The 27,694-nt window shown below is 37.4% G+C and overlaps 1 protein-coding gene across 2 annotated transcripts in view; it reads right to left on the bottom strand.

Annotated features, from left to right (window-relative positions):
- Nucleotides 1–27,694, bottom strand: part of NELL1 (neural EGFL like 1) — a 761,225-nt gene that overhangs the window by 598,403 nt on the left and 135,128 nt on the right. For both annotated transcript variants that reach the window (XM_019742633.3, XM_019742632.3), the window contains exon 5: nucleotides 17,255–17,351. In XM_019742633.3, the coding sequence (XP_019598192.3) occupies nucleotides 17,255–17,351 (97 nt within the window). The remainder of the gene's footprint in view (nucleotides 1–17,254; nucleotides 17,352–27,694) is intronic.

The following is a 27,694-nucleotide window of genomic DNA, read 5'->3' as shown; positions in this document are numbered from 1 at the left end:
TGAATAACATGTTAACTAAATAATGAACCAGTCAACAATGAAATCGGGGAAAAAATCAATAGATATCTTGAGACAAACGAAAATGAAAACATGACGACCCAAAATCTATGGGATGCAGTGAAAGCCGTCCTAACAGCATAATTCATAGCAATGCAGGGCTACCTAAAGATACAAGAAAAATCACAAATCAACAGTTTATCCTTAAACTTAAGGATAAGCCCAAAGGGAGTGCAAGGAAGGAGATAATAAAGATTGGAGAGGAAATAGATGAAATAAAGACAAAAAGTAATACAAAAGATCAATGAATCCAAGAGCTGGTTTTTCGAGAAGATAAACCAAATCAACAAACATTTAGCCAGACACATCAAAAAAAAAGAGAGAGAGGACCCAAATTAGTAAAATCAGAAAGAAAAGAGGAAAAGCGACAACAGACACCACAGAAATACAAAAAAAAAAAAATTAAGAAATTACTATGAGCAACTATATGGCACCAAATTAGACAATCTGGAAGAAATGGACAATTATCTAGAAGCATACAACCTTCCAAGGCTAACTCAAGAAGAAACGGAAAACCTGAATAGACTGATTACCACCAGGGAAACTGAATCAGTATCAACAAGCTCCAACAAACAAAAGCCCTGAACCAGATGGATTTACAGGTGAATTTTACAAAACATTCAAAAAAGAATTATCACCTATTCTCCTCAAACTACTCCAAAAAATCCAGAAGGAGGGAAGGCTCCCAAACACTTTTTATGAGGCCACTATCACCCTGATTCCAAAGTCAGACAAAGGCATTACAAAAAAAGAAAACTACAGGCCGATATCCCTAATGAACATAGATGCAAAAATGCTCAACAAAATATTAGCAAACAGAATTCAGCAATACATTAAAAAGATCATATACCATAATCAAGTGGGATTCATTCCTGGTATACAAGGGTAGTTCAACATCTGCAAATTAATTAATGTGATACACCACATTAACAAAATGAAAAATAAAAATCATATGATCATATCAATAGATGCAGAGAAAGCATTTGACAAAATCCAGCAGCAATTTATGATAAAATCTCTTAAGAAAGTGGGAATAGAGGGACCATATTTCAACATAATAAAGGCCATGTATGATAAACCCACAGCTAACGTCATACTCCATGAGGAAAAGCTAAAACCATTCCCCTTAAGTGAGGAACAAGGCAAGGTTGTCCACTTTCTCCACTTCTATTCAACATAGTGGTGGAAGTTCTAGCCTCAAAAATCAGACAAGAAAAAGAAATAAAATGTATCCAAATTGGTAAGGAGGAAGTGAAACTGTCATTATATGCAGATGACATGATACTGTACAGAGAGAACCCTAAAGACTCCACCAAAAAACTATTAGAGCTGATAGATGAATTCAGTAAAGTAGCAGGATACAAAATTAATATTCAGCAATCAGTTGCATTTGTATATACCAATAATAAAATACCAGAAGGAGAAATTAAGAAAACCGTCCCATTTACAATTGCTTCAAAAACTATAAAATACCTAGGAATAAATTTAACCAAAGAAGTAAATAATCTGTACTCAGAAAATTATAAGACACTGAAGAGAAAAATGAAAGAAGATACAAATAGATGGAAACACATACCATGCTCATGGATAGGAAGAATTAATATCGTTAAAATGTCCATACTGCCTAAGGCAATATACAGAGTCAACGCAATTCCTATCAAACTACCAAGGACATTTTTCACAGAAATAGAACATATAATCCTAAAATTTATATGGAACCATAAAAGACCCCGTATTGCCTCAGCAAGCTTGAGAAATAAGAACAAAATGGGAGGTATAATGATACCTGACATCAAATTATACTACAAGGCTACAGTAATCGAAACAGCATGGTACTGCATAAAAACAGACACATAGATCAATGGAACAGAATAGACAGCCCAGAAATATATCCATGCCTATATGGTCATTTAATCTATGACAATGGAAGCAACAATTTACGGTAGGGTAAAGACAGTCTATTCAATAAATGGTGCTGGGGATCCTGGACAGACACATGCAGAAAAATGAAGCTGGACCACCTCCTTACACCATATACAAGAACAAATTCAAAATGGCATAAAGACTCAAATGTAAGATCTGAAACCACAAAACTCTAGAAGAAAATATAGAAAGAAAGTTTACAGACATTACCCGGAGTAAGATTTTTACCGATACATCCCCTTGGACAAGGGAAGTAAGAGAAAAAAATAAACATGTGGGATTATATCAAACTAAAAAGTTTTCTCACAAAGGAAAGCATCAATAAAACAAAAAGGGATCCTACTGAATGGGAGAACATATTTGCCAATGATATATCCGATAAGGAGTTAATATCCAAAATTTCTAAAAAAGTCACTCAACTCAACTCCAAAAAACCAAACAACCCAATTAAAAAATGGGCAGAGGACTTGAAGAGACATTTCTCCAAAGAGGTCATACAAATGGCAAACAGACATATGAAAAAAATGCTCAACATCACTAATCATCAGAGAAATGCAAATCAAAACCACAATGAGATATCACCTCACCCCAGTCAGAATGGCTATCATCAACAAGACAAATAGTAACAAGTGTTGGCGAGGCTGTGGAGAAAAAGGAACCCTCATACACTGTTGGTGGGAATGTAGACTGGTGCAGCCATTACGGAAGGCAGTGTGGAGGTTCCTCAAAAAATTACAAATAGAATTGCCATATGACCCAGCAATCCCTCTCCTGAGTATCTACCCAAAAAATCTGAAAACATTTAGAGATAAAGACACGTGTGCTCCAATGTTCACTGCAGTTTTGTTTACGGTGGCCAAGACATGGAAACAACCAAAATGTCCTTCGATAGATGAATGGATAAAGAAGTTGTGGTATATATACACAATGGAATATTATTCGGTGGTAAGAAAAGATGATATAGGAACATTTGTGACAACATGGATGGATCTTGAGTGTAATGCTGAGCGAAATAAGTCAGACAGAAAAAGCAGAGAACCATGTGATTTCACTGATATGTGGTATATAAACCAAAAACAACAAAAGAACAAGACAAACAAATGAGAAACAGAAACTCATAGACACAGACAATAGTTTAGTGGTTACCAGAGGGTAAGGGGGGTGGGGTGTGGGGGGTGGAAGATGAAGGTAAGGGGGATCAAATATATATGGTGATGGATGGAGAACTGACTCTGGGTGATGAACACACAATGGGATTTATAGATGATGTAATACAGAATTGTACACCTGAAATCTATGAAATTTTACTAACAATTGTCACCCCAATAAATTTAATTTAAAAAATGGGCAGAGGACATGAAGAGACATTTTTCTAAAGAGGACATACAGATGGCAAACAGACATATGAAAAAATGCTCAACCTCACTAATCATTAGAGAAATGCAAATCAAAACCACAATGAGATACCACCTCACCCCAGTCAAAATGGCTATCATCAATAAATCAACAAACAACAAGTGTTGGTGAGGATGTGGAGAAAAGGGAACCCTTCTGTGCTGCTGGTGGGATTGCAGATTGGTGCAGCCACTACGGAAAACAGTTTGGAGGTATCTCAGAAAACTGAAAATGGAACTACCTTATAACCCAGTAATTCCACTCCTAGGTATCTATCTGGAGAAATGTAAAACTCTAATTCAAAAAAATTTATGCACCCCTGTTTATTGCAGCACTATACACAATAGCTAAGACATGAAAACAACTGAAATGTCCATCGGTAGACGACTGGACTAAGAAACTGTGGTACATTTATACAATGGAGTATTATACAGCCAAAAAGAAGAATGAAATCTTACCATTTGCAACAATATGGATGGACCTAGAGAACATTATACTAAGTGAAATAAGTCAGACAGAGAAAGACAACTACCATATGATCTCACTTATATGTGGAATCTAAAGAAAAGAATAAATGGACGAACTAATCAGAAACAGTCTCAGAGACATAGAGGAAAAACTGAGGGTTGCTAGATGGGAGGGGGGGTGGAGATAAGGGGGCAGGTGAGGGGATTAGAAAGCACAATCGGTAACCACAAGATGGCCACAGGGATACAAAAGTCAATTCGGGGAATGTAATCAATAATGTTGTAAAGATTTTGTAGGGTATCTGATGGACACTTGTCTCATTAGGGAGACCACCTCAGGTATGACGTAGATGCCTGATCACTGCACTGTACACCTGAAGCTGAAGCTGAACAATAATGAATGTCAACGATAATTTTATATATATATATATACATATATATGTATATATATACATATATGTATATATATATGTGTATATATATGTGTATACATATATATATATGTATATATATATATATATATATATATATATATATATATATATTTACAAGAAGTGGAGTACAGCATTAGGAATAGAGACAGTGGAAATGTAATGGCTGTGTGCGATGTCAGAGGGGTAGTGGATGGGGGAGGGGGTTGTCACTGTGTGAGGGACATAAATGATAAATGTCTATTACATTGTTTCGTACACCTGAAACTAATAAAAAAATAAATAGATAAAAATTAAATAATTAAGAAAAGATAGTTACAAAAATTTTTTTTAAAAAGTTCACAGAGGTGATAACATCATCCTAATGCAATATACAAACCGAGTAAAAGCCCCCTGATTTGGAACTGCAAGGCAACCAACAGAATTACTAAATTACCAACACCATGAAGGCAAAAACCATATTTTCATCTCAGTCCCCCCTCTGCGGGTCCTATCATAGCATATTTCACAAAGTAGGCACAATAAATACCTTAAAAGAATAGAATTCCTGAAAACTATGAATTACACAATACTGGACAATGTACTTTTCACAGCTGTTAAGAGTCTATGAAGATCATGTAGACTATTAGTTTTTAAACTAGGGGTTTAGAATTTTAGAGGAGGTGGAGGGAGGACAGTCAGACCTATTTTGAAAAAACTTCCAAGGTCATTTTGATACCCCAGTGAGGACTACAGATTTAGGGCCTGATCTAGGACCAGGTCACCTGGTCAATGGACCCGCAAAACCTTAGGACTTTGATACTTTAAGTAGCTTTCCCAAAGGATACCTGAATGCTAGGCCATAAACTGCTGGTCTGCAAACTCCAAACTCAGTGCTGGGCGACTACAACAAGGTGAAGGCAAAATAGATCATTTGAGAAAGTCTCATAGTTACAGGAGCTAACAAGATGCTGCTACATGAGGTCCTGTTATCAAAATGAGGTACCATGTTAATTGCCTAAATTGATAGATACTATTTAATTTTTCATAACGAATTATTTGCATTAGATGCTAACAGTTTTCTAGAACAGTTTTTCAGTGTTGGAAAACAGAGGTCATTTTAGGTAGCCATTATCCATCTCCCCTCCCCCGTGGTCTTATTTACACTATTAATTTACTAAATGATCCATTTTCTCATTGTTAGTTCAATGTTAAAACTCAGCCAATCTGGGGAGCTAAATAAATCCTAACGTGCAGAACCCAAATTAATAAACTTTTACCATTAGCACTGATGGAAGCGAGAAAAATGGGTTCCCCCCACCCCCTTTGTTACATTCACCTGTCACCACTTTCTACCTCCTCCACTCAACTCACCAGGCACTAAAAAATAAATTTGCACCAGATAGGTTGTGCATTATAGGTTTTTTTGTTTGGAGAACTAATGCCCATTATTTCCATTGTTCAAAGAACATTTCACAGTAAGAAATATAAAAAGATGCAATAAAAACTAGATTAGAAAAAGTATGCCATTATTACTCTCTTATGCATGGAATAACTAAGATTAGGCAAACCCTTCTAAGACTCATGGCTTTCTGGTACAAATGAAAGCAGCTCTGCTGCCAAACAAATGCTAATTCTTTTTTAACGTGCTTATTTCTCTGCAGATCTCTGTTTACATTGAAGGAAATGGTTCTACTTTTTTGTATGCTAAAACACTGAAACAAATTGCTTTGAAAGGGAAAGGAAAAGGGGGTGGGGAGAGTTCCTGCTGGCATGTAAATATACGGATGAAGATATGTTCTGTTTATAAACTGGCAAGGAACCACTGGCAACAGGCTAACAAAAAGTAAGACTGGGGAAACTCACAAGGAGGATTTTCAAAATGCAACCAATTATGTATTTCTGCCCTGAAGACAGTTAATAAAATATTCCAGCTTGCACAAAAGCTAAGCAAGACACTTGTCAACCTTCATTACGATCAATAAAAACTGTCAGCTCATTAGCATATCATTAGCTGTCCTGCTGTTTCCAAAGTCTTAATGCACAGAAATATTAATCTACAAATGTATAAGATCCCTCAGCTCTGCGACTTTGACTTTCTGCATGAAAGGAAAAATAAGAATTAGAGATGGGAGGAATCAACATAGCTGCTTTTTCTATGTGCCTATAAACATATGTTTACCATCTGTGGAATTATGGGAACCAGCTGAGTTAAAAGAAAAAAAAAACAGCTGCAGCATAAAAAATAAAATAAAAAATTGTAATCAATTTTACTTCCCAGTGACAGCTCAGCTGTTTAGGAGACAGTGATGTCCAGGTAAGGGAAAGGTTTCGTACCCAAATTCATCCAAAAGTCGAGGGGAGGGAGGGAAGGAGGAAGGGAGGGTTATTTTGGCCTCTGTGAAAGGCTCTGGGAGGTGAATTCTCCCTGAGATTTTAATTGTTTAGAAACTGCCTGAAGACCCAAGCCACTGAAGCGTCCTAGAACTCACTGCCATTCACCTAGGCTTGTTCTTTACTTTTTTTACCCTCTGAAATAGTAAAAGCATAATCAGCTGAGAATACATCAAAGGGAAATTGAGTGGTAGTCAACCATCTTGATAATGAAAACCCATGACAATCAGAAGATTCAGATAAGCCTATCACTACTGGCCAGCTATTTTCTCAAATGGATGCAGTTTTCAAGTAAAGAAATCCGCAGCTCGTGTTCTGTGTCTCTGACAGGAATTACCTAATGCTAGAAGCTTCTGTGCCAGGCACCATCCTCTACTTTTTAATCAGCAGTACTTTTGTTGCACTATCCTTAGGATCCACCAGGGCCCAGAAATTAGGTTTGACAAGTGAGGAGTTTTTGCTTTTACTTTGCCTGTGAAGCACAGTATTAATATTTAAAATAGAGAATAATAGTGTTTTAACCTAAAAACACATAATAAGCATTTTTAGTTCTGGAGCAATAAAGCAAGCATGGTTCTTGGACCCAAGAGGTACCTTCTACAAGATAAATATTAAAAGCCTGAAGATGTGCTGACTCTCACCTGAGAAGGGCTGAATCTTTTACAGGGGTATTAAACTGGTCGAGATAATTTCTGTAATGAGACACTGACATATTTTCCCTACCCAGCCATCTCACCTCACCAAAGGATGACCAGAAGTACTGGCGAGCATACAGGATTCTAAGGGGGAGATGAGTTTTGAAAGGTCCTCTTCTAAAGAACCATTCGACGGGGCTACTCCTGACTGGGGAGCAAGGAGATTCACACTGCTCTCTACTGAGTGTCTGGAAATGCCATCCCCTTCTGGTGCTTCTCCCTGGGACCACCTGTTCCTTTGGGCAGGAGCCCCGGAAAAAGGCAACAGTCTGTCTCCTCCATGGGACCTGGTGTAGCGAAGTGGCACATCTCCATCATCTAACACAGTGACTAGCACATGGTAAGCAAGACCCTAAAACTGTTTTTTGAATGAAAGTTTAAATGAATGAGCAAAGAAATAAAAAAGGCCTAAGCTTAAATCCCATTTCCATCACTTAGAAACTATGTGACACTGGCAAATAGCTAGATCTCTGAGTCCCATTGCCTGATTTATACAACAGAGATAATAATAGCTGTCTCATTAGGATTCTGCAAAGGGGAAATGTAATTAACTGAGATGATGTATGTACAGCTGCACATCACAAAGCATTCAATGATTGTTGATATTCTTTTCCACATCCCTATAAACCCACCTCTACAGCAAAATGATTGTCCAAATCTAACACCCTTTGTACTTTCTGTCTTTACTGGGGATTTGGGCTCTTCAGCACAAGCTTCCTTACATCTACAGAGAATCATACCCTCATCAAGCTAGAATAGACAACAGGAATCACTGTTCTCCCTCTCTTAGTCACAAATTCCTTACTGAAAAAGAAGTACCTAAAAGGCAGGAAAAGGGCCTATCATTTTTATATAGTAGAGCGTTAAGCACACAGGCAGCATGAAGTCACAAGAAAGGAAGGAAAAGATGTATATTGAAAAAAATCTATGGGCCAGATGCTTTTAATGTCTATTCCTATATAATCTGTATTAGCTTTATGAGAGGTACCGCTGCCACTTCACAAATAAGACAGATTCATAGCTGGTTTAGTCATTCATTTTAAGAATACGAAGGCCTGACAATTAAGTTTGAGAACTCATCCTAGAAAAAGTGCTACATACCTCATTGCTGAATATCACTACAGTCACCTTCGAAGAACACCCCTTGGGAAACTATGCACCAATGCCAGCACCTAGTCCACCCTTCAAAGCAATTTTGGAACTCTTTTTCTGGAATGGCCATCAGAGCTGTCATCATATTACCCTTGTTGTCCTGAATGTCATCAAAATGTCTTCCTTTCAGTATTTCCTTTCTCTTTGGGTAAAGAAAGAAGTCATTGGGGGTCAGATCAGGTGAGTAGGGAGGGTGCTCCAATACAGTTGTTTACTGATTAAAAACTCCCTCACAGACAGTGCTGTGTGAGCTGGTGCATTGTCATGATGCAACAGCCATGAATTGTTGATGAAAAGTTCAGGTCATCTAACTTTTTCACACAGTCTTTTCAGCACTTCCAAATAGTAAACTTGGTTAACTGTTTATCCAATTGGTATATATTTATAATGAATAGTCCCTCTTATATCAAAAAAAGGTTTGCCACAAGTTCACAAACTCGTCAGACCATATATTATATATATACATGGATACACACACACACACACACACACACACACACACAGACTGGGGGTGCAAAAAAAAATGTATACAACTGGACACTTTGGTCAACATTGCTCAAGCAGTAGTTCGCCATAATCAGAAGTGTCTGGACGCTGATGGTAACCACTTTGAGCACCTCCCATAATTGCAGAAGTCAAACGTGACTTGTACATGTTCATCATTTGTCATCAGTATATGTGAGTATTACAATTTTAATACAGTTTTCCTTTCCTAAAAGGTGCATACATTTTTTTGGCTCCCTCTGGATATATGTATATATGCGTATATGTGTATATACACATATACACACACATACATGAATTATGCTGAAAAATTATGACATGCTCTTTTATTTTGAATATTTATGATGTACAAAAAAGTTGAAAGCAAAATAAAGCAAAGAACTGTAATTGCTAAGAAATACAATATTTTAACTATAGTTGAAGACTTCTGGGTGCCCATTCCTAATAAAATTCCCATTCCCTCCTCTCAGAAATAAATTATTCTAAATTAATATTAATCCTGCCCCTGCATTTATCTTTTTACCCCTGTGGGTATATAAATAAACAATATATTGGATTATTTTGCATTTGTAAACAAAATTTTTAATACCATAATTTTCTCCTCTTCTGTGCTTTTTCACTCAATGTTATGTTTGCAGTTCATCCATTTTTATTTAATTTCGATGATTTCAGTGATTCTACTATAATTTTTTTAGATATTCTCCAATTGATGGACAATTAATTTTTCTCCAAGTTTTTAAAATTCTAAAAAAAAAAAAAAAAATGCTCCAATGATGATGATTGTACATATCTCCTTGGGTACATGACCAAGAGTTCTTCGATTATAGAGAAGTTGAGTTCCTGGGTCATAAGGTATGCACATCTTCAATTTTACACAGAAACTCCCAAATTGCTTTACTTAGTGGTTCTACCAATTCAAGTTCCCACAACCTTGGCTCAACTAACTCCCCATACTCACCACTATCAGATTTTTTTTTTCATCTCTCCAGACTAATGGATAAGAAATGGTATTTCATAATGGTTTTAATTTGCATTTCCAGGATATCTATTGAAATTGAATTCCTTTTAATTCATTCATTGACTATTCATGTTTCCACTTTAGGAAACTTACCTTTCATATTTTTTGCCTAATTTCTTATTGAGTTACAATAATCTTTCTTATAGATTTGTAGCATTTTTAAATGGATATTATTTCTTTGTTAATTGATACTGTTGCCATGATCATCGCTGATAAACATTTTATTTTATACATTCAACTTACCAATATTTTCTTTATTCATTTTACAGTTTTTAATCTTGCTTAAGAAATTCTTCTCCACCCTGAGATCATGAAGATACATGTATCTTCCTATGTTGGCTTTTGAAACTTCCAAAGTTTTGCTTTCCCATTTAGTTATTTAATTGAATTGTAATTGATTTTTATGTATGGTGTCCAAATACATATTTGAAACTTTTCCAACCCTATATATGAAAATCAATTACATCAATTAATACCGTATATATTAAATATTTAAGGAACTGATTTTCCTAACCATTTATTGATGAATACATCCTTTTTCCATTGAGCAGGAATGCTACTTCAGTGATGTATCAAGTTTCTAAGCTTTCACATATAATGAAAGAATCTCCTGGCCTCTCCGTTCTGTTCTCTTGGTTCATGTGCCAATCCTTATACTGATATCACACTCTCTGTTGATTGTTCTAACTCTATAATAAGTTACGAGCTCTGACAATTGAGTTTGTGAACGTGTTGCAACAATGTTGCTATCCTTTTTTGATATCAGGGATTATTCATTATGAATTTGTACCAAATGGACAAACAGTTAACCAAGTTTACTATTTGGAAGTGCTGAAAAGGCTGCATGAAAAAGTTAGACAACCTGAACTTTTCGCCAATTCATGGCTCTTGCATCACGACAATGCACCAACTCACACAGCACTGTCTGTGAGGGAGTTTTCAGCCAGTAAACAAATAACTGTATTGGAACACCCTCCCTACTCACCTGATCTGACCCCCAATGACTTATTTCTTTACCCGAAGATAAAGGAAATATTCAAAGAAAGACATTTTGACGACATTCAGAACATTAAGTGTAATGCAACGACAGCTCTGATGGCCATTCCAGAAAAAGAGTTCCAAAATTGCTTTAGGAACTGGTGGACTAGGCGCTGGCATGGGTGCATAGCTTCCCAAGGGGAGTACTTCAAAGGTGACCCTAATGATATTCAGCAATGAGGTATGTAGCACTTTTTCTAGGCTGAGTTCGCCACCTTAATTGTCAGACCTCGTATATCTTATACTTATAGTAACTTATATCTGAAAGAGAAAGTCTCTTTTTACTTCTTTACTGAAAGAGAAAGTCTCCTTTTACTTCTTCAGAATTCTTTTCATTATTCTAAAGTCTTCCGTATGAATTTTGGAATCAGCTTATAGATTCCATCAGAAAAAAAAAATTCTGTTGGGAATTTATTACAACTTCATTGAATTTAAAGATCAATTTGGGAAAAATTGACCTTTTTGTTATTTTTAAGCCTCTTCTCTAAGAATATGGTAAACCTCTTCCCATTTAAGTCTTCTTTAATAATTTTAATAAAATTTTATAATTTGTTCCATAATTGTCATGCGTATATTTTAATTTATTCTTAAGTACTTTATACACTTTTGATATTGTAAATGAAATATTCTATTTAACTGCATTTTTGTTGCTGTTGCTGCTGCTTTTTTTCAGCAATGTAATTGATTTTGTCTTTGGTTTTTATATCCAGCAATCTTTCTGAACAATCTTGGTAAATCTAATAATTTGTGGTTCTATGTAGTCAATTACATAATTTGGGAATAATCACATTTTCCTTTTTTATAATCCTTAAGGTTTTTATTTGTTACTTGTATTTATTTATTACTGTAGGTGCTAAAAGAACCTACAGTGTAATGCTGAAAAGAAACAATGGTTAAAAGGATTCTTGTATGACTCCTGATCTTAACAGGAATTCTCTTAATATTTAAACTGTAAGTATGATGTTTTTTATGTGTGTTTCATTTGTGGACTGTTTATCAGTTTAATGAAGTTTCCTTCCATTCTTATTTTGCTAAGGGTATTTTAACATGAGTCAGTATTGAATTTTATGTAGTACTTTTTCTGCCTCTTGAATTGACCATAGGATTTTTTTTCCTTTTTTTTACTGTGGTGAATTATATTAATAAATTTATTGATGATGAAAACAGATTTGCATTGTTGAAATAATCAACTTGGTCTGACACTGACACACACACATACACCCCCCCACACACACACACACACACACTACTATGTTCAGTTTGCTAATTTTTTTTTTTTTTTTTTTTTTTTTTTTAGAATTTTTAATCTAATCTGTATTCAAAAGCATGTTGGACTATACAATTCCTTTCCCATATAGTCCTTGTCTGATAGGGAATAAAGGTCACACTATTCCCATGAATGAGATGGGTAGCGTTCTCATTTATTCTATTCTCTGTTAGAGTTTACGTAAGATAAGAATCATTTCCTTGGATATGATTATAATTGTGTGTAAAATTGTCTCAACATAGCAGTTATTTGGCGGAGAGACATTGTAAATTGCAAAAATGGTGGCAATCATTTGCTTCTTGTTGGACTGTTGCCCTGTGCAATGGGAGTTTGCAGCACATCCCATAAAAAGGTGAAGTCTATTTCCCATACCCTTAAATCTGCCTTATAACATGGTTTGACCAATATTATGAATAACAATAATGTGCAAGTTTCAAGCTTGGATTCAAAAGGCTGCGCACACTTTTGCTCTAGCTCTGGAAGCCCTGTTCAGCCACCATGTAAAGAAGCTTGGGCTAGACTGCTAGAAATTAGAGATCACATGAAGCGGAGGTGAGACATCCCAGCTAAGGCCATTCTAGTACTGCCAGTCCCCAGAAAACCTCGCAGCTAGCAAAAGATGCATGAGTAAACCCACTGAGAATACAACAAGCATTCAGTTAAGCGCACTCCAAACTGACAACTCACAAAATTGTGAAGTAAATAGTTGTTCTTTCAATCCATTAAGTTTTGAGTTGATTTGCTATGCATCAAAAGCTAACTGATCTAATAGATTTCAAATCATGAATTCTTTATCGTACTTTATTGAGTTTTCATTCCTGAAGTTCATTTTGATAATTTATGTATTGCTAGGAAAGTGTCCATTTTTCTCTAATCTTGCATTGTATTGGCATAAAATTGGAAATACATGATTAATTACTATTGTTTTCATTTTTGCAGCATTTATGTGCTTTTTTTCTTTCTCCTGTTTTTATGCCTTCTCGTATTTTTTCTCACTCAAACTTCCAGATGACCAAATTTTTGCTTTCTTGATTTTCTCTATTGTATCCTACTCATTATATTATCAACTTCTGTTCTCATGTGCTTCTGTTTTCATGTCTTTTACTTTCTTTTGGTTTATTCTGATTTTCATTTTCTCACATCTTAAGTTGGATACTTTACTCATTAAATTTCTCCCATTTCTGTCTTTGTAGCCTACAACTACTTTCTTCTCCTATTCTATGGCAAGTCCCTTTACTGTCTCAAGTCATGTGTTTTGGGGAAAAGTTCCAAGTTTGAATATATTGGAATATACATCAACCTTTGTTTTGTGGTTATTACTTTTACCTCTTATTTGAGAAATATTTTTCTTACATCATAAAGATATTTTTCTATGCTATGTTTTTAAGCTTTACTGCTTTACCTTTCATATTTATATCTATAATCCCCTGGAATTGATTTTGCTTGAAAGAGAAGTCAAGATGATCTCTTTCCCCATGGACATACCCTTGACCCAGCCCCCTGCAGGGAGAAGAGTATCCTTCCCCAGGATGCTCTAACACCTCAATGGATATGTGTTAGGTGTATGCAGCTTTAGAATTGTTTATCATCACGTGGTAAACTTGTTGGTCTTTATGATTGATATGGCCTTAGCTTCTATAGCAGTCTCATATTTAGTTTGGCCTATTTCTTTTTTTCCCCCTTCTTTTTTCCACCTCACTATCAACATTTATGAATCCTGATTTTTCAATTGTTTTAACATAAACAATATATACCAGAATTTGAGTTTTATAAATCCAATATAATAGTCTGACTTTTAACTGGAGTATAAATCACTGAAATTTGGTAATGAATATTGTGAAATGGAATGATGTCTATGGTATCCTATTAAACATTTTTTCTCTCCTTGCCTTATTTTGGGTTGATAGAACTTTTTAAAAGTCCCCTCACTCACTCATACTTAAATTTGGAATTAAATAGTGTACCTATTGTTTCAGTGTTGGTTTAAATTTTTAACATGCAAATTTAGTCTAAAATTAATCAGTTTCTCTATTCATTTTCTAACCAATACAAGGCCTTATAACACTTTCAATTAGATCATCCCCTATTTTCATTTTATTGTTGTCTAATATTTTGAATTTCATTTTTTGCAAAATTAGGCATTATTATTATTTAAACAATGATTATCCAGTTTGTGCAGGCTCTCAACAATTTATTTATTCACCAATCTCCTTGCACTATATTTCTTTCTTCTGGGAAGTTTCTTTAATGGAGATCTATTGGTCATAAACAGAGTTTTGTTTTTCTATAAATTCTTTATTTTACACTCATTCTCAAATGATAATTAAGCTGGATGTATGCAACAACATTTGGGAGTTATTTTCTCAAAACTTTGAAAACATTTATTATGTTCAGTCTTCTGCATTTACTGTTTAAAAGCCAGCTGTTCAATCTATGTTATTCTTTTGTGGAAATTTTGCCTTTTCTCATTGGCTACTTTTAAGACATTCTCTGTGTCTTTGGGATTCTCCTATTCCACTGATATTTTTAGGGGATAATATTTCTATTATCTTGATTTGGATAATAGGTTATTAAACGGTCAAAAATTCTTCCCCTCTTTGCATCCATATCCTTGCAATGCAATATTACAAAATAGTCCTTTAAGAGATGGAGTCGATACAAGGTTAAAGTATTCAAAGCAGTATGGTACCGGCATAAAAATAGATAAACACACAAATTAACAAAACAGAATCAAGAAACCTTCCTTCTGCCCCTCCCCCCCCAAAAAAAAACCCTCGTATATATGGTCAACTAATATTTGACAAGGGAGCCAAGTATATTCAGTGGGAAAAGGACAGTCTCACCAATAAATGGTGATGGGGAAAATGGATATTCACATATAAAAGAATGAAACTAGACATCCTATTTTACAACACTCACAAAAATTAATTTGAAATGCATTAAAGACAAACAAAAGACCAGAACCTATAAAACTTCTACAAGAAAACATAGGGAAAAAGCTCCCTGACATTGATCTTGGCAACAGTGTTCTGGGTTTTTTTGTTTGTTTGTTTGTTTGTTTTTTGGCTATGACACCAAAAGTACAAACAACAAAAGCAAACATTAATAAGTGAGACTACATGAAACTGAAAAGCTTCTATCTAACAACAGCATCAACAAAATGAAAGGCAACTGACTGAATGGGACAAAATATCTGCAAATTGTATATCTGATGACGGATTAATATCAAAAAATATATAAAGAACTCATACAACTCAATAGCAAAAAAAAATCTGATTTAAAAATGGGGAGGTGATCTGAATAGACATTTTTCTAAAGAAGACAGGCAAATAGCCAACAGGTAGATGAAAAAGAGCTCATTGTCACTAATCATCAGGTAAATGCAAGTGAAAACCACGACCTGATATCACCTCATGCCTGCTAAAATGACTATCATCAAAAAGACAAGAGATAAGTTTTTGTGAGGATGAGGAGACAAGGGAACCCTTGTGCACTGTTAGTGGGAATGTAAATTGGTACAGTCACTATGGAAAGCAGTATTGAATCATATCATACCGGGTAGATAACCAAAGGAAATGAAATCACTACCTCAAAGAGGTATCTGCACCCCCATGTTCATTACAGCATTATTCACAATGGCAAAGACATGGACATAACCTAAGTGTCTGTCAACAGATGATTGGATAAAGAAGATGTGAGATAGATGTGTGTGTGTGTGTGTGTGTGTGTGTGCACGCGCGCGTATGTGTGTGTGGGTATGTAATATTCAGCCACGAGAAAGAAGACAGACCCCACCATTTGCAACATGAATGGACCTTGAGGGCATTATGGGAAATGAAGTAAGTCAGACAGAGGAAGCCAAATACTGGTTGATATCACTTATATGGGAAATCAGAGTAGAATGGTGGTTGCCAGGGCTGGGGCAGGGGGAATAGGAAAAGTTGGTCAAAGGGTACAAACTTCCAGTTGCAATACGAGTAGGTTGTGGGGATCTAATATACAGCATGGTGATTATAGTTAATAATATTGTATATATACTTGAAAGTTGCTAAGACATTACATCTTAAATGTTCTCACCACAAAAAACACAAATAGTAATTATGTAATGCAATGGTAAAATTAGTTATCCCTACGGTGGTAATAATTTTGCAATATATGTGTATCATATCAACCCTTTATAAACCTTAAGCTTTCACACTGTTATATGTTAATTATATTTATTTAAATAAATAAATAAATAAATAAATAAATAAATAAATAAGGAACTAAGTCTCTAAATTCCTGGTACTGGCAGATATCCCTAAGGTTTTCATTTCCCTTGGTATATTTGGCCTCTCTTCATTTAAGTGCAATGATGAATCTTTTCAAAAGATTTTGTTCTATGCTATCCAGCACTTACAGGCATTTTAAAGCAGGAGGACTTTTAAAATATATAGTCTAACATATTGCCAAAAGCAAAACTGTGCCATTCTGCTGAAGAACAAGATTATCTTAAAATTTCATGTGTCTAACTTCTTTAATTCATTTTATCACTGTATCCTGCTGTTTCTATGAGGTACAACAATGCAGTTACTGTATTATCCTCTTTATAGATAAGAAAACCAAAGCTCATAGACATTGTGATCTGTTTCCTATCACGTATTACACACCAAAGTGATTCAACATACATTACAAGAACGAAAACCAATTTAACGGCTACCTTAAGTCCTCCAGAATTAGGTTAATGAGAAACATTTTTAGTATCATTTGCATTCTGCAACATTCATACCTGGCCACAGGGTGAATTGTGTGACCTTGGGCAAATCACTTAATGCTCTGCCTAACAGAGAGTTTCAAAGCACATACTTCATAAAATTATAAACACTGAATGATTTAACGCATGTGAAGCACATTAAAAAAAAAAACACATGGCAAAAACAGAAAGTAGTCCTTACTTTGAATAAGCCATGCTTTTGGTTGCGCTGACCAAGCCATAAATTGCTTCCTAGCGGAAGGTTGGTTTCGGGAGGGTCTATCACACGTTCATAAATCCTGTAAGAGCAAAGAACACAGTTACTAATGGAGAGGCTCAATGCAGCACCAAATACACATGCTGTTTGAAGTACTCATGGCAATGGCTGCTGCTACAGAGATGGAGCCAATTACGTGGCATGTTTTAAATGTCAGGTCGGTAACATGAATGTAAAGATCTGTTTCTTGACAACACATGGTGTTGTTTCACCAAGAGTTCCCTGGGTGAGATTCAAAACTGGCTCCCATACACAGTGGGCAAAGTAAAATTGAAGAAAGAGGCGGACAACTCCAGGTTGGTGGTTGGCAGTTTTAATAAGCAAGGGAACTTACTTTCATAGGAAGCGTGTGTCAGGCGGCCACCAAAGGAGTAGATCTCCACGCCTGCCCACGAGGATCGTAAGTTTATATAGAGGCCCTAATGGGGTTCATACACATACACAGTCCAGATGGCCTCACTAACACATTATTCTCTCAAGGCTACATTCTTGAGTGGCGCTAGCATGGGAACAAGGCACAGAATGTACATTTCAAAGACAGGAGGGGGTGCTGCCTCCGATTGCCTGGGTCCAGCCAGCAGGTTAACCAGTGGTCAAACCTTCTCGATGATCTCCAACACTTGGACAAATTATCTGAGCCCCCGCCAGGCTTTCTATCTCCACCTTTTGAGCAGGAGAAGCAGGAAGAGGGAAACATTTTTAAGTGTCTACTCTGAGCAATAAACTTCCCACAAACCCTGTGAGTCAAGTTTCATCCACGTTATAGGTAAGAAAGCTGAGGTTCAGAGATGCTAACCGGGTCAACCAAGTGAAGACAGTCAGGAAGTAGTACATTTGGGATGAGAATCCCCGGCTGCCTGGCTCCAAGGCCCATGTACCTTACTTTACACTCTCCTAGTCCCTAGCTTGGCTTATGTAGCTGCTACTCATTTCAGCAGCAACCTGCTGAACCTCTCTAACCAAGTGAGTAGCAGCTGCCCGGATGACAATATGCTTAGTCTACAAAATCAAGGTACTGACATCGTCATCATCCAGTCAACAAATATCTATTGAGCACTTTTTATTCCCTGACCTCCACACAAGGCAACAGGAGAGATAGGAATAAAACAGACATACAAAGTCCTGTCCTCATGGAGCAAACATAAGATAAAATTCAGCACATGAAGAAATTCTTCATATGCTCTATCTTCATATACGATATATGAAGACATATAACTAATATGGAGGTGACAACAGCCCCAGGATCTTTGAAGAAACCTACGGAACAACTGAATTATCGCAAATGTTCTGCCCTACCAAGCCCCAGTTAGTCACAAATCTTTAGATTTGTGCTTTCCTTAGAAATAGTCCTTGCAATCACCTTCTGATCACGGGCCTCCACCTCACCCCTGGCAAGCACCTCCCAGCACCTGAGCTCTGAGAAGAGGAAGGATGAGAACTGAACACGTCCTTAGATGCTCAGAAGATTCTGGGTGGGGTGAGACAGAATTTCAATTCCTCGTGATGGCCCCATCCATTCCTTGTATTTCTCAGACTTTGCTCAGAAGAGCGGCAGGAAGAGTCATCTCCAGGTAGGTCCAGACGCCTAGCAAGTAATCAGTCCTCCTTGCTGAGATGGAACTGACCACCTCCAGCCAGAGGGTAAGGGATTCCTCTGGTGGCTCTCAGAAGGAAAGTGTGGTAGAAATGAAAGGTTGTCCAGTTGTGTCAAGGCACGTGAATGACTGCGAGACTCTTGCAGGTAGGAGCTGTCACGCCACAACCTTATATCTTAGCCACATCATCCATTACTCCCCTGTTCCCCACTGGAAACATGCTATTTTCTAATAATCCACGCAAGGTACTCAACTGACAAAGCTCTAAATACATCAGGTCCTTCTCTACTAATTATCTTTGTATTACAAATGGAGGCTTAAGGCATAAGCAAAGAAAAATAAATTCCCTTTAAAAAGACAGGCTGGATTTTCTCCACAGGAATTCAACCGTTTTTTTGTCTGTTAGAATGAACCACTTTAAGTAAAACAGTTTGTCAAGACTGCTGTAACACAAGAACCTGCTATATGGTTCCTTAAAAAAAGTTTTTCTCAATATTAGGGAATAATTAGAAAGCAGACAAATTTACAACATAAGAGAGATGCATACATTACAGAAGATCAGCTTGATAGAATTTACGGTAGTCATTAAGAGTGAGAAATATGCAGGTCGTGAAATATGGGAAAGCATACAAAATAATTTTCACTGGAGGAAAGTAGAATGCACAATTATTTATGCACTGTGGAGATAACGACGCAAAAATTATGTTCAATGTTGGGGAATTTCCGAGGAGGCCAGAGAGAAACGGAAATTACTGTATTTAGGTGAAGAGGCAGAAGCATAACTTTCTATAAGGTTGTTTTGCTAATGAATTGAAAATGTTGCCTAAGTATTTACTGATGTTTACCCTCTTTTAAAACTATTTGCATCTGTCCGAGTGAGAGGAGCTTTCAATGCAAACACTTTTTGGTTTTCAATATGCTAGAAGGTGAACGTAATGAGCAGAGAAGATCGGGCCCTTCATCAATGTTGATTAAGTGCGAGAATAAAGAAGGAACAATCAAAAAGATCCTGCCACATCTTCTAAGCATCATCAGTCCTTGTGAGTTAGAAATAGCTAAGGAAGCAAACATCTGAGGCCCACTAGCAGCTTAAGCAGGGCCGTGACCCACAGGCCCAGTGTTAAAGGGGCATGCTGATTTCCAGTGTTACACAGTCTTCTCAGGAGCCCTTCCCGATGCCAAAGAAAGTCTGCTAGCTGCTGTCTCCTTGGCAGCCCCGCCAATGCACTCCAAGAGGTGGTCTTCACTAGAGAAGTCCATGCAACAAGCAGAATCAACAAAATGGATCCAGATACAGGAAAATGAGGAGACCTTAAAAACATAGTATGGAAAAAACAAACCCACACAGAAGAAATCTAATCCTGAGGAAATATCAGACAAACACAATTTGAGGGACATTTCACAAAATAACTGCTTGTGCTCTTTAAAATGTAAAAAAGTCAATGTCATGAAAAATAAAGACAGACTGAGAAATAGCTGCAGATTAAAAAGAGACCAAAGGGACATAAAAATTATAGACAAGATAGGATCCTGGATTGGATTTGGGGGCAAGAAGAAAAAAAAACCCACAAAGGACATTAGTGGGAAAATTGGTGAAATTTGACTAGGAACTGTAGATTATATAATAGTATTATATTGATGTTCAATTTCCTGATTTTGAGAATTGGGTGGTATATACATAAGTAAATGTCTTGTTCTTAAAAATTACATACTGAAGTATTTAGGGGTAAAGAGTCATGACTTTTGCAACTTATTCTCAAAGGGTTCAAAATAACAATGTGTGTAAATATAAGTACATACATATATAAAACATACATTATTATTTAGAGAGAAAGAGTGCAGAATCTGGGCAGAGTATATGATTGTGTTTTATATCATTCTTAAAATGTTTCTATAAAACTAAAATTATTTTAAAATAAAGTTTTAAAAATAGGGTAAAAATCAAAAAGTTCTGCAATGTAGTAAACTAAAAATACACACATGCAAAACAATTTTGCACCTATATCTATTTAGCCAAGGACGCATACAAATTTAAAGATTTCCACAAAGTATATGATAGCGTTTCCCTAAGGAAGCGGGAATGGTGAAGGGAGAAAAAGTGAATGACTGTATGAATGGAAATTACACAGACTAATGCTAACAACATATCACAAACTAAGAAATAACAACCACATTTGTATCCCTCTACCAACATGCCAGACGAATATAGTCAGAATCTTGGGGAAAGGCTACTGAATCCTAGGGTGCAGTTTAGGCGCACTGGCTTACGAAAATTGGCAGATAGGACACAGCAGTCTGTCACCTACGTCTAGTATCACCCAAGTCAAGTCAAACGAAAAGGCAAAGCTAATAGAGTGAACTCCTAGGTTTCCAGTGTGGTCAGGAAATACTGATAGTCCAGTATGCTGGTTAATGGTGTTTCCTTCACATCAACAAATACCTGACTCTCTACAATGTGTGTGACACTGTGCTGCCCATGGAGACACATGCAGGCCGAATGAATTCGGCCAAGTCTTTGCCCTCAAGTCAAGTGCCTGAGGCAGACAGGCAGGCAACAAGCACGCACACACCCTGTAATTCAGTAAGTACAACGATCTATGGAAGCAGAGGGGAAAGAAAACAGAATTCTGTCTGCCATAGGGAAGACTTGCCAAATAAGGGGACCCTAGAGCTGAGTTTTGAATGAAGAATAAAGTGAAGCTGACACTCAGACATAACAGCAAGCACTTATATAGCACTCAGTGTGCATCAAGCATTGTACTGAGGACTTTCCATAGGTTCATTCACTTGACTGTCATTTTATCACCATCGGGCCAGTGAGCCTGCTTAGCAAGGTTACATAACATGTCGGTGGCGAGGCCGCTTGAGAATGGCAGAGCTGGGATTTGAACCCAGACCTCCAAATCAGTGCTACGCACTCAAATCAAGTAAAATTCCTTTACTCATCAGGAAGGGAAAAGGAGAAACAAGTTCATGTGCCAACGTACATGGCCAAGACTGGTTCGCTCTCGTGGAACCAACTTTCTCTTCCTCCTGGGCTCACAGCTGCAGTACATTTCTAGCCTCCCTCACAGCTGGGTACGGCCATAAAATGTGAGTGGAAGGGACGTGCACCACGTCTAGCCCTGCACCTTCCCCAAAAAGTATCTCCCTCAAGAATCTTTCACATTCTCTCTCACTCTCTTTCAGTTGACTAGAGAAGACGGAGGGCTAGGAGGGGGGCACGGCCACCAGACAAAGGATTTTGGATGCCTAAATGATGATATGCCAATGCACCTGTTAGCTGGACATACGACATAAGCAAGAAGTGCAATGCTAGGTCAACCCCGAGATAGAGAGATTTGCTGTAGTTATAGCTGATAGTATTTACCCCAATAAATACATACCCCACTGAAAAACAGAAAGGTGACCATTGCATTTTCATGACCACAAATCCAAGAGGTATCAGAGATAATGTGGTGTAGCAGAGACGACATGAATTGGGATAAAATAGATTTGGGTTCATGCTCCAGTTCTGTGTTCTACTAGCTATCTGACTATTAATCAAGTTATTTGATTTCTCTGTACCTCAGCTTCCTCATTTAAAAAACAATGGAGATATTACTGCTGACTGTGTGCATTGCAGTGGGGCTTACATGAAATACGTGTAATGCCCCTGGAACACAGTAGGTGCTGCTGTTCTAGAAAACTCACCGGTGCCTGAGAATGCAGAACTGCACAGGTCATCTGACCCATTCCAGCCCTCTGGCTGTGTCTCATGCCAAATGAATCCACTGAGATGTGGTTACCAGCATCTTAGGTGCCACACTGCTTGTGCTTCGGGATATAATTTAAAGGAATTACATCACTGTCACATGGGTGTGAGACTTCAATGTTAAAATGCAAGCATATAGTGTCTATTTTCTCATAACCTTCCACCACTTTGAAAATTTAAAAGCCCTAAGTTTATTTTCACCTTTCACATATTTAAAAGCTAGAACAAGTGAACATGCAACAGAAAAAAAAAATTAACAGCATTAATTTCTGTTGCTGTTTAACCTGATTAAAACTATGGAGCAAACTGACAACCTATTTAGATACTAAATTTTGGATTAAAAAAGAGAATTTTAGGACAAACAATATTTTCTATGACATCTAAAATTCCAGCATTTTTATTATTTTAGTTTTAAAACGTTATTCATTAGCTTCGTTTAATTCTTTCCAATAAATCACAACCTTTTCTGTATAAATTACTCAAATTCTAAGCAAACACATTATTTAATATCTTTTACATCCTTCCAAAACATCTAATTCTTTGACATTTACAAGTTTGAATTTGTTGAAAGTTCATCATAAACACATAAGATTGGAGAAGGTCTCAGGAAAAAAAGAAAAGGTAGAAAAATATTTTATAATTTATTAGACTGTGTTTAGACACACAATCACCAAACCACTCACAAAAGTACAGCGCTTTTATAAGTAAAGTATGACAGGATACTGTTCCTAGTGCAGTCCAGTACTAGGTACTTTCCGGGTCTGTTTGGGACCATAACGGGATTTAATCAATCCGTAGATAACATTTCTGGGAAAATGAAATATCAGCAGTGAGCAGAGGCCTTCACTCTATGTTCTTATTTCAGAATGCCCTTCTACATCTCTTACATATTAGGGTTTATATATCTTGACTGCCCTACATATTAGTTCTTCATGGATCTCTGAGACCCTCCCCACCAGGATGATCAATTCGCACAAGCCCTCCAGACTCTCAGCGTACGAGCCTGTACCCTCGCACTCCCCACTGGAGTCTAAGATTCTGCTCTGAGCTGGGCTGGCATTCCCAGACCTCCCTGCCAAGGAAGAAGGAACTGGTGTTTCCTGGTACCCCTGGACCCAGCACTTTTATGCTCGAGTTGTGCCTATAACCATGGTACCTGACTGCCACAACCACTCATTATCTGCTGAGTGTGTTGGAAACAGAGCCCTCTCTGCAACACCCCTGCACCTGCTCAGTTGTCTCTGGCACTGAGACCTTCCCTGACTATCCTAGATAAAGTAACTTCTAACCACTCATCACTTAGCTTCTTGTACCCTTATCAAAGCAAACAACTCTCCAAAATTATCTTAGCTCTTTCTTGATTGACTGCCTACTCCTACCAGACTGTAATCTTGAAAACAGGGACCTTGTCTATCTTTTTCATGTCAGTATCTCTAGTACCTGGAGGAGTGCCTAGTCAAAGGTGCCTACCCCATATACCTATTTATTGAATGAATGAATGAGTGAGTGAATGAATGAATAAGTGAATGAATGAATGAGTGAATGAATGAATGAACGAGTGAGTGAGTGAGTGAATGAATGAATGAGTGAATGAATGTTCCCTGATACTATCTTCAGAATGGGAGGGCTACAGTCACACAGTTATACAAGCCTTAAAGTACTACAGCAAAGGCTTTATACTGAGCAATTCGCAAAACTGAATAACACAGACTGAGAAATCAGGCAGTCAAATGTGACACTTTATGCAGAGAATCCTGAGGAAAATACAGTCAGTGAAAATGACTGAAATATGATAACCCTTTTCAGGTGTCTTCCTCCACCGCTCCCAGCTCATATGATTTACACAAGAAGCCCGAAAGAGCGAGCAAGATGAATACTTATCACTGTTTTTCATCCAAAAAAGAGAGAGGGACAGCAAGTTTGAGTCTGTCAGGCAGACAACTAACAGGGAAACCATGTAGATATATTTCTGAAAGAGCAAGAGAAACAGTCAGCAACTTGAAATTAATTAGATTAAGCACAGTTCTTTGGATAAGCACACAATTTACTGCTTAAGTTGATTGCATTATAATCAGCCTACATTTATCACAGTCCCACAGATTATCTGACACAAATAATGTATTTACCCAACTATCTAAAATCTACCCTTTCTTTTGGCTAAAGAAAATCCAATTCTCACTTTGTCACGTTTGTTTCTAGGTCTTGAACTCAAAGGCGCTGCCTATTAAGCAGTTTTGAGAGAACTGTGAAAATTTTGCACGCCATTAGTAGCTAGCATTATTTTAAATGGTATCTCAATACCATGCAAAATTAAACATCCAGTCAAATATAAAAACTGCTTGAGAGAAATGAACAATGCAAGAGTAGCTGACATGTCCCTTGTAAAAGTCAGTCACTGAATCAAGGACTCACATGAGAAATTTTCTTCACAAGGTACAACCTCCGTTTATTCTTGACTTTGGTTAAGAATGCCCTCCCTAACAAATATCCCATCTGCTTAAAAACTGGTCAATATTCTACAAAGAACTTGATTTTCTTTTAAAAGATAAAGCCCTCCAAGCTCAACACAAAGCAGACACAGTGATTCAACAACACTACTTATGAAAGAATATTGGATTTTTATTTACCTGGATGAAGAAAGCCCTCTGAAGGACTCCACGGTACCTTTCCCAATTATACCAAAGAATGAATTCCCAATGTAAACCATGTGAGTCGACATGTATTATGCCGCTGTTCAATAAGACAATACGAAGCCCAAATGAGATGGCTAAATGAAAAGGTTTATCTTGGGCTTTGACTAGACTTAAAGAAAAGCATTCACATTCTCCCTGAGGAGGAAAGTTGCAATGACCTTCCTTTGCTAGAAAGAGCCTCATCGTCACTGCCTTCTAGCTGGCACTAGTGAATATCAAGGTACTTGTTGGAGAAAGTTCCCTGTACAGAACACAAGGCCATTCCCATCCTATTTCCCCTCATTAACATGGTGGTGGGTGACCTGCACACAGGTCCTGACGCTAACAGGGATAAAATGCAATCCGCCCCCTCTAGGCCTCACAGATGTGAAAATTGCAAAGTTGTTCACTTCCACCGGAAAAGCAAAGGACACCTAATTATTCTTGGCCCTGAAAACTGAGCATTCATTCTGTGGTTCATGGAAATCTACAAAACAGTTCCTCGAAGCTTACTTTACTCAGTATGACAGGAGCATTTGGCAACTGTGTATGCTGATGAGTTATTTGTTGGATTTCCATGTCAATGGCCTGGCTGTTGTTAATTATGTGCAAACACGGAATACACATCACACAGGACTTATATACCAGAAGGAAATGAAAAGAACTCCCCCAACAAAGAGTTCTGCGGTCCCCTTCTACCAATCTGCTTAACAAAACCAGTTGACACTCGACAAATGACAAGATTTAAAAATGCACCTGTAGCGCTGTACAGGAGGAAACAGACTGTAATCGAGGAGAGGCATTATAAGGACGAATACAGTGTGTCCTCAACATGGAAGAATTGAATTCCGACCTAAATCCATGCAGAACTCCGGCGGGAGGACGAGAGTGGAGCTCAGCAGGTTTCCAACCTGTTCCTTAGCAGCTGGCTGCTGAGAGGGGAAATAAAAATGCAAACAGCAAAGAGAAGGTGAAGTTGAAATCTGGAGGAAGATGCCCTTATTGTGATAAATGAGGAGGCAGCTGTGTTCGACCGTGATTAGCAAATACTGCTGCCAGAACAGGGTGTGAACACCCTCCAAAGAGAGGAGAGGCCTTCCCAGAGGTCGAATCCTCCTGTGAGCTGCTTCATCCACTTAGAAAACACTTGTCAAACTCACGCTTTTTCTTGCCTAGCAATTAAATTTTATGTCCATTTTCTCTCATCTGAATCTGTATACCAAAGGTACTTGCCTGTCTTCGCCATATTTTATGCCCCTAATCTCTCTCTTCCACTACCTCTTACCAACACTCCTCTGCCTAAAGTTCATGATATTGGATATCACCCCAACATGATGCTGACTGGCCAGGGTCAAACAACCGGCTCACATAAGTCTGCCTTATTTAGCATTTTGACCTATGCTCTGGCAGTGTAAGAGCAAATGTGCCTATTGAATCTGCAGGAGAATATGAACTTGGTGTGATTATTTCAGTCATAACAGACTTAGGAAAATACCACCAGGATTAAAAGAGACATTAACAGGCAGGAATTAGGGCCAGATAAAATAAATAAAATTTAACATGGAAAATGGAACGGTCCCATGCTTAGGGACTATGCTTCTCAAAGACAGCATGTGAGACCCAAGGCTTAAGAGAAATACATATTGAAAAAAAAAAAATAGCCATTTGATCAACTGTGAGCTAAGATAAGGTTGTCAAAAAAGATGCTGTGATCTTAAACTGTACCATGAGAAGAAGATGATCCCATTCTAATTTGAGTCAGTCGACCCATAATCATATTAGTTGTAGGAACTTCTCAGATGATACACATATACACTATAGAAAGAACCAAGCAAGACTGTGAGGGCCTTGAGAGCTAAATCAAATAATGACTAGTTGAAGGAACAGAGGATATTCAGTCTGAGGAAGCAAATATTATGGGATGGCATGACAAAATCCTCAAATATTTGGAGGATTGTCATGTGGAAGATGGATTGGACTTGTTCTATGTAGCTAAAGAAGGTAAAATGTATACCAACAAAGTGTAAGCTATAGAGGCATTTTTGGCTCAAGGTAAGAATGTGCTAACAGTCGGAAATCACGGGGAAGGAACAACCTTGGGCATCAGTAAAGCTCCAGTCTTGGAAGGGTATCCCAGCAGATGACAGAGGATCACTTGGCAAGGACAACAAACCTCAGACTCAAAGAGACAGACTGCTTCAAAAGTTACGACCTGCCTTTGAGTGAGTACCTCCTATATGCCAGAGCTTTCCAGACTCTATAATCCTTGAAATTACCGTAAAGGCGAGCATTGCTATATCCAATCGGCAGATGCTCACAAAGGTTAAGTGACTTTCCTGATAAC

This window comes from Rhinolophus sinicus, chromosome 14 (assembly GCF_057876585.1).
Source record: "Rhinolophus sinicus isolate RSI-liver-muscle chromosome 14, RSI-T2T, whole genome shotgun sequence".
Taxonomy (NCBI): Eukaryota; Metazoa; Chordata; class Mammalia; order Chiroptera; family Rhinolophidae; genus Rhinolophus; species Rhinolophus sinicus.
This window is presented reverse-complemented; position numbering and strand designations above follow the sequence as displayed.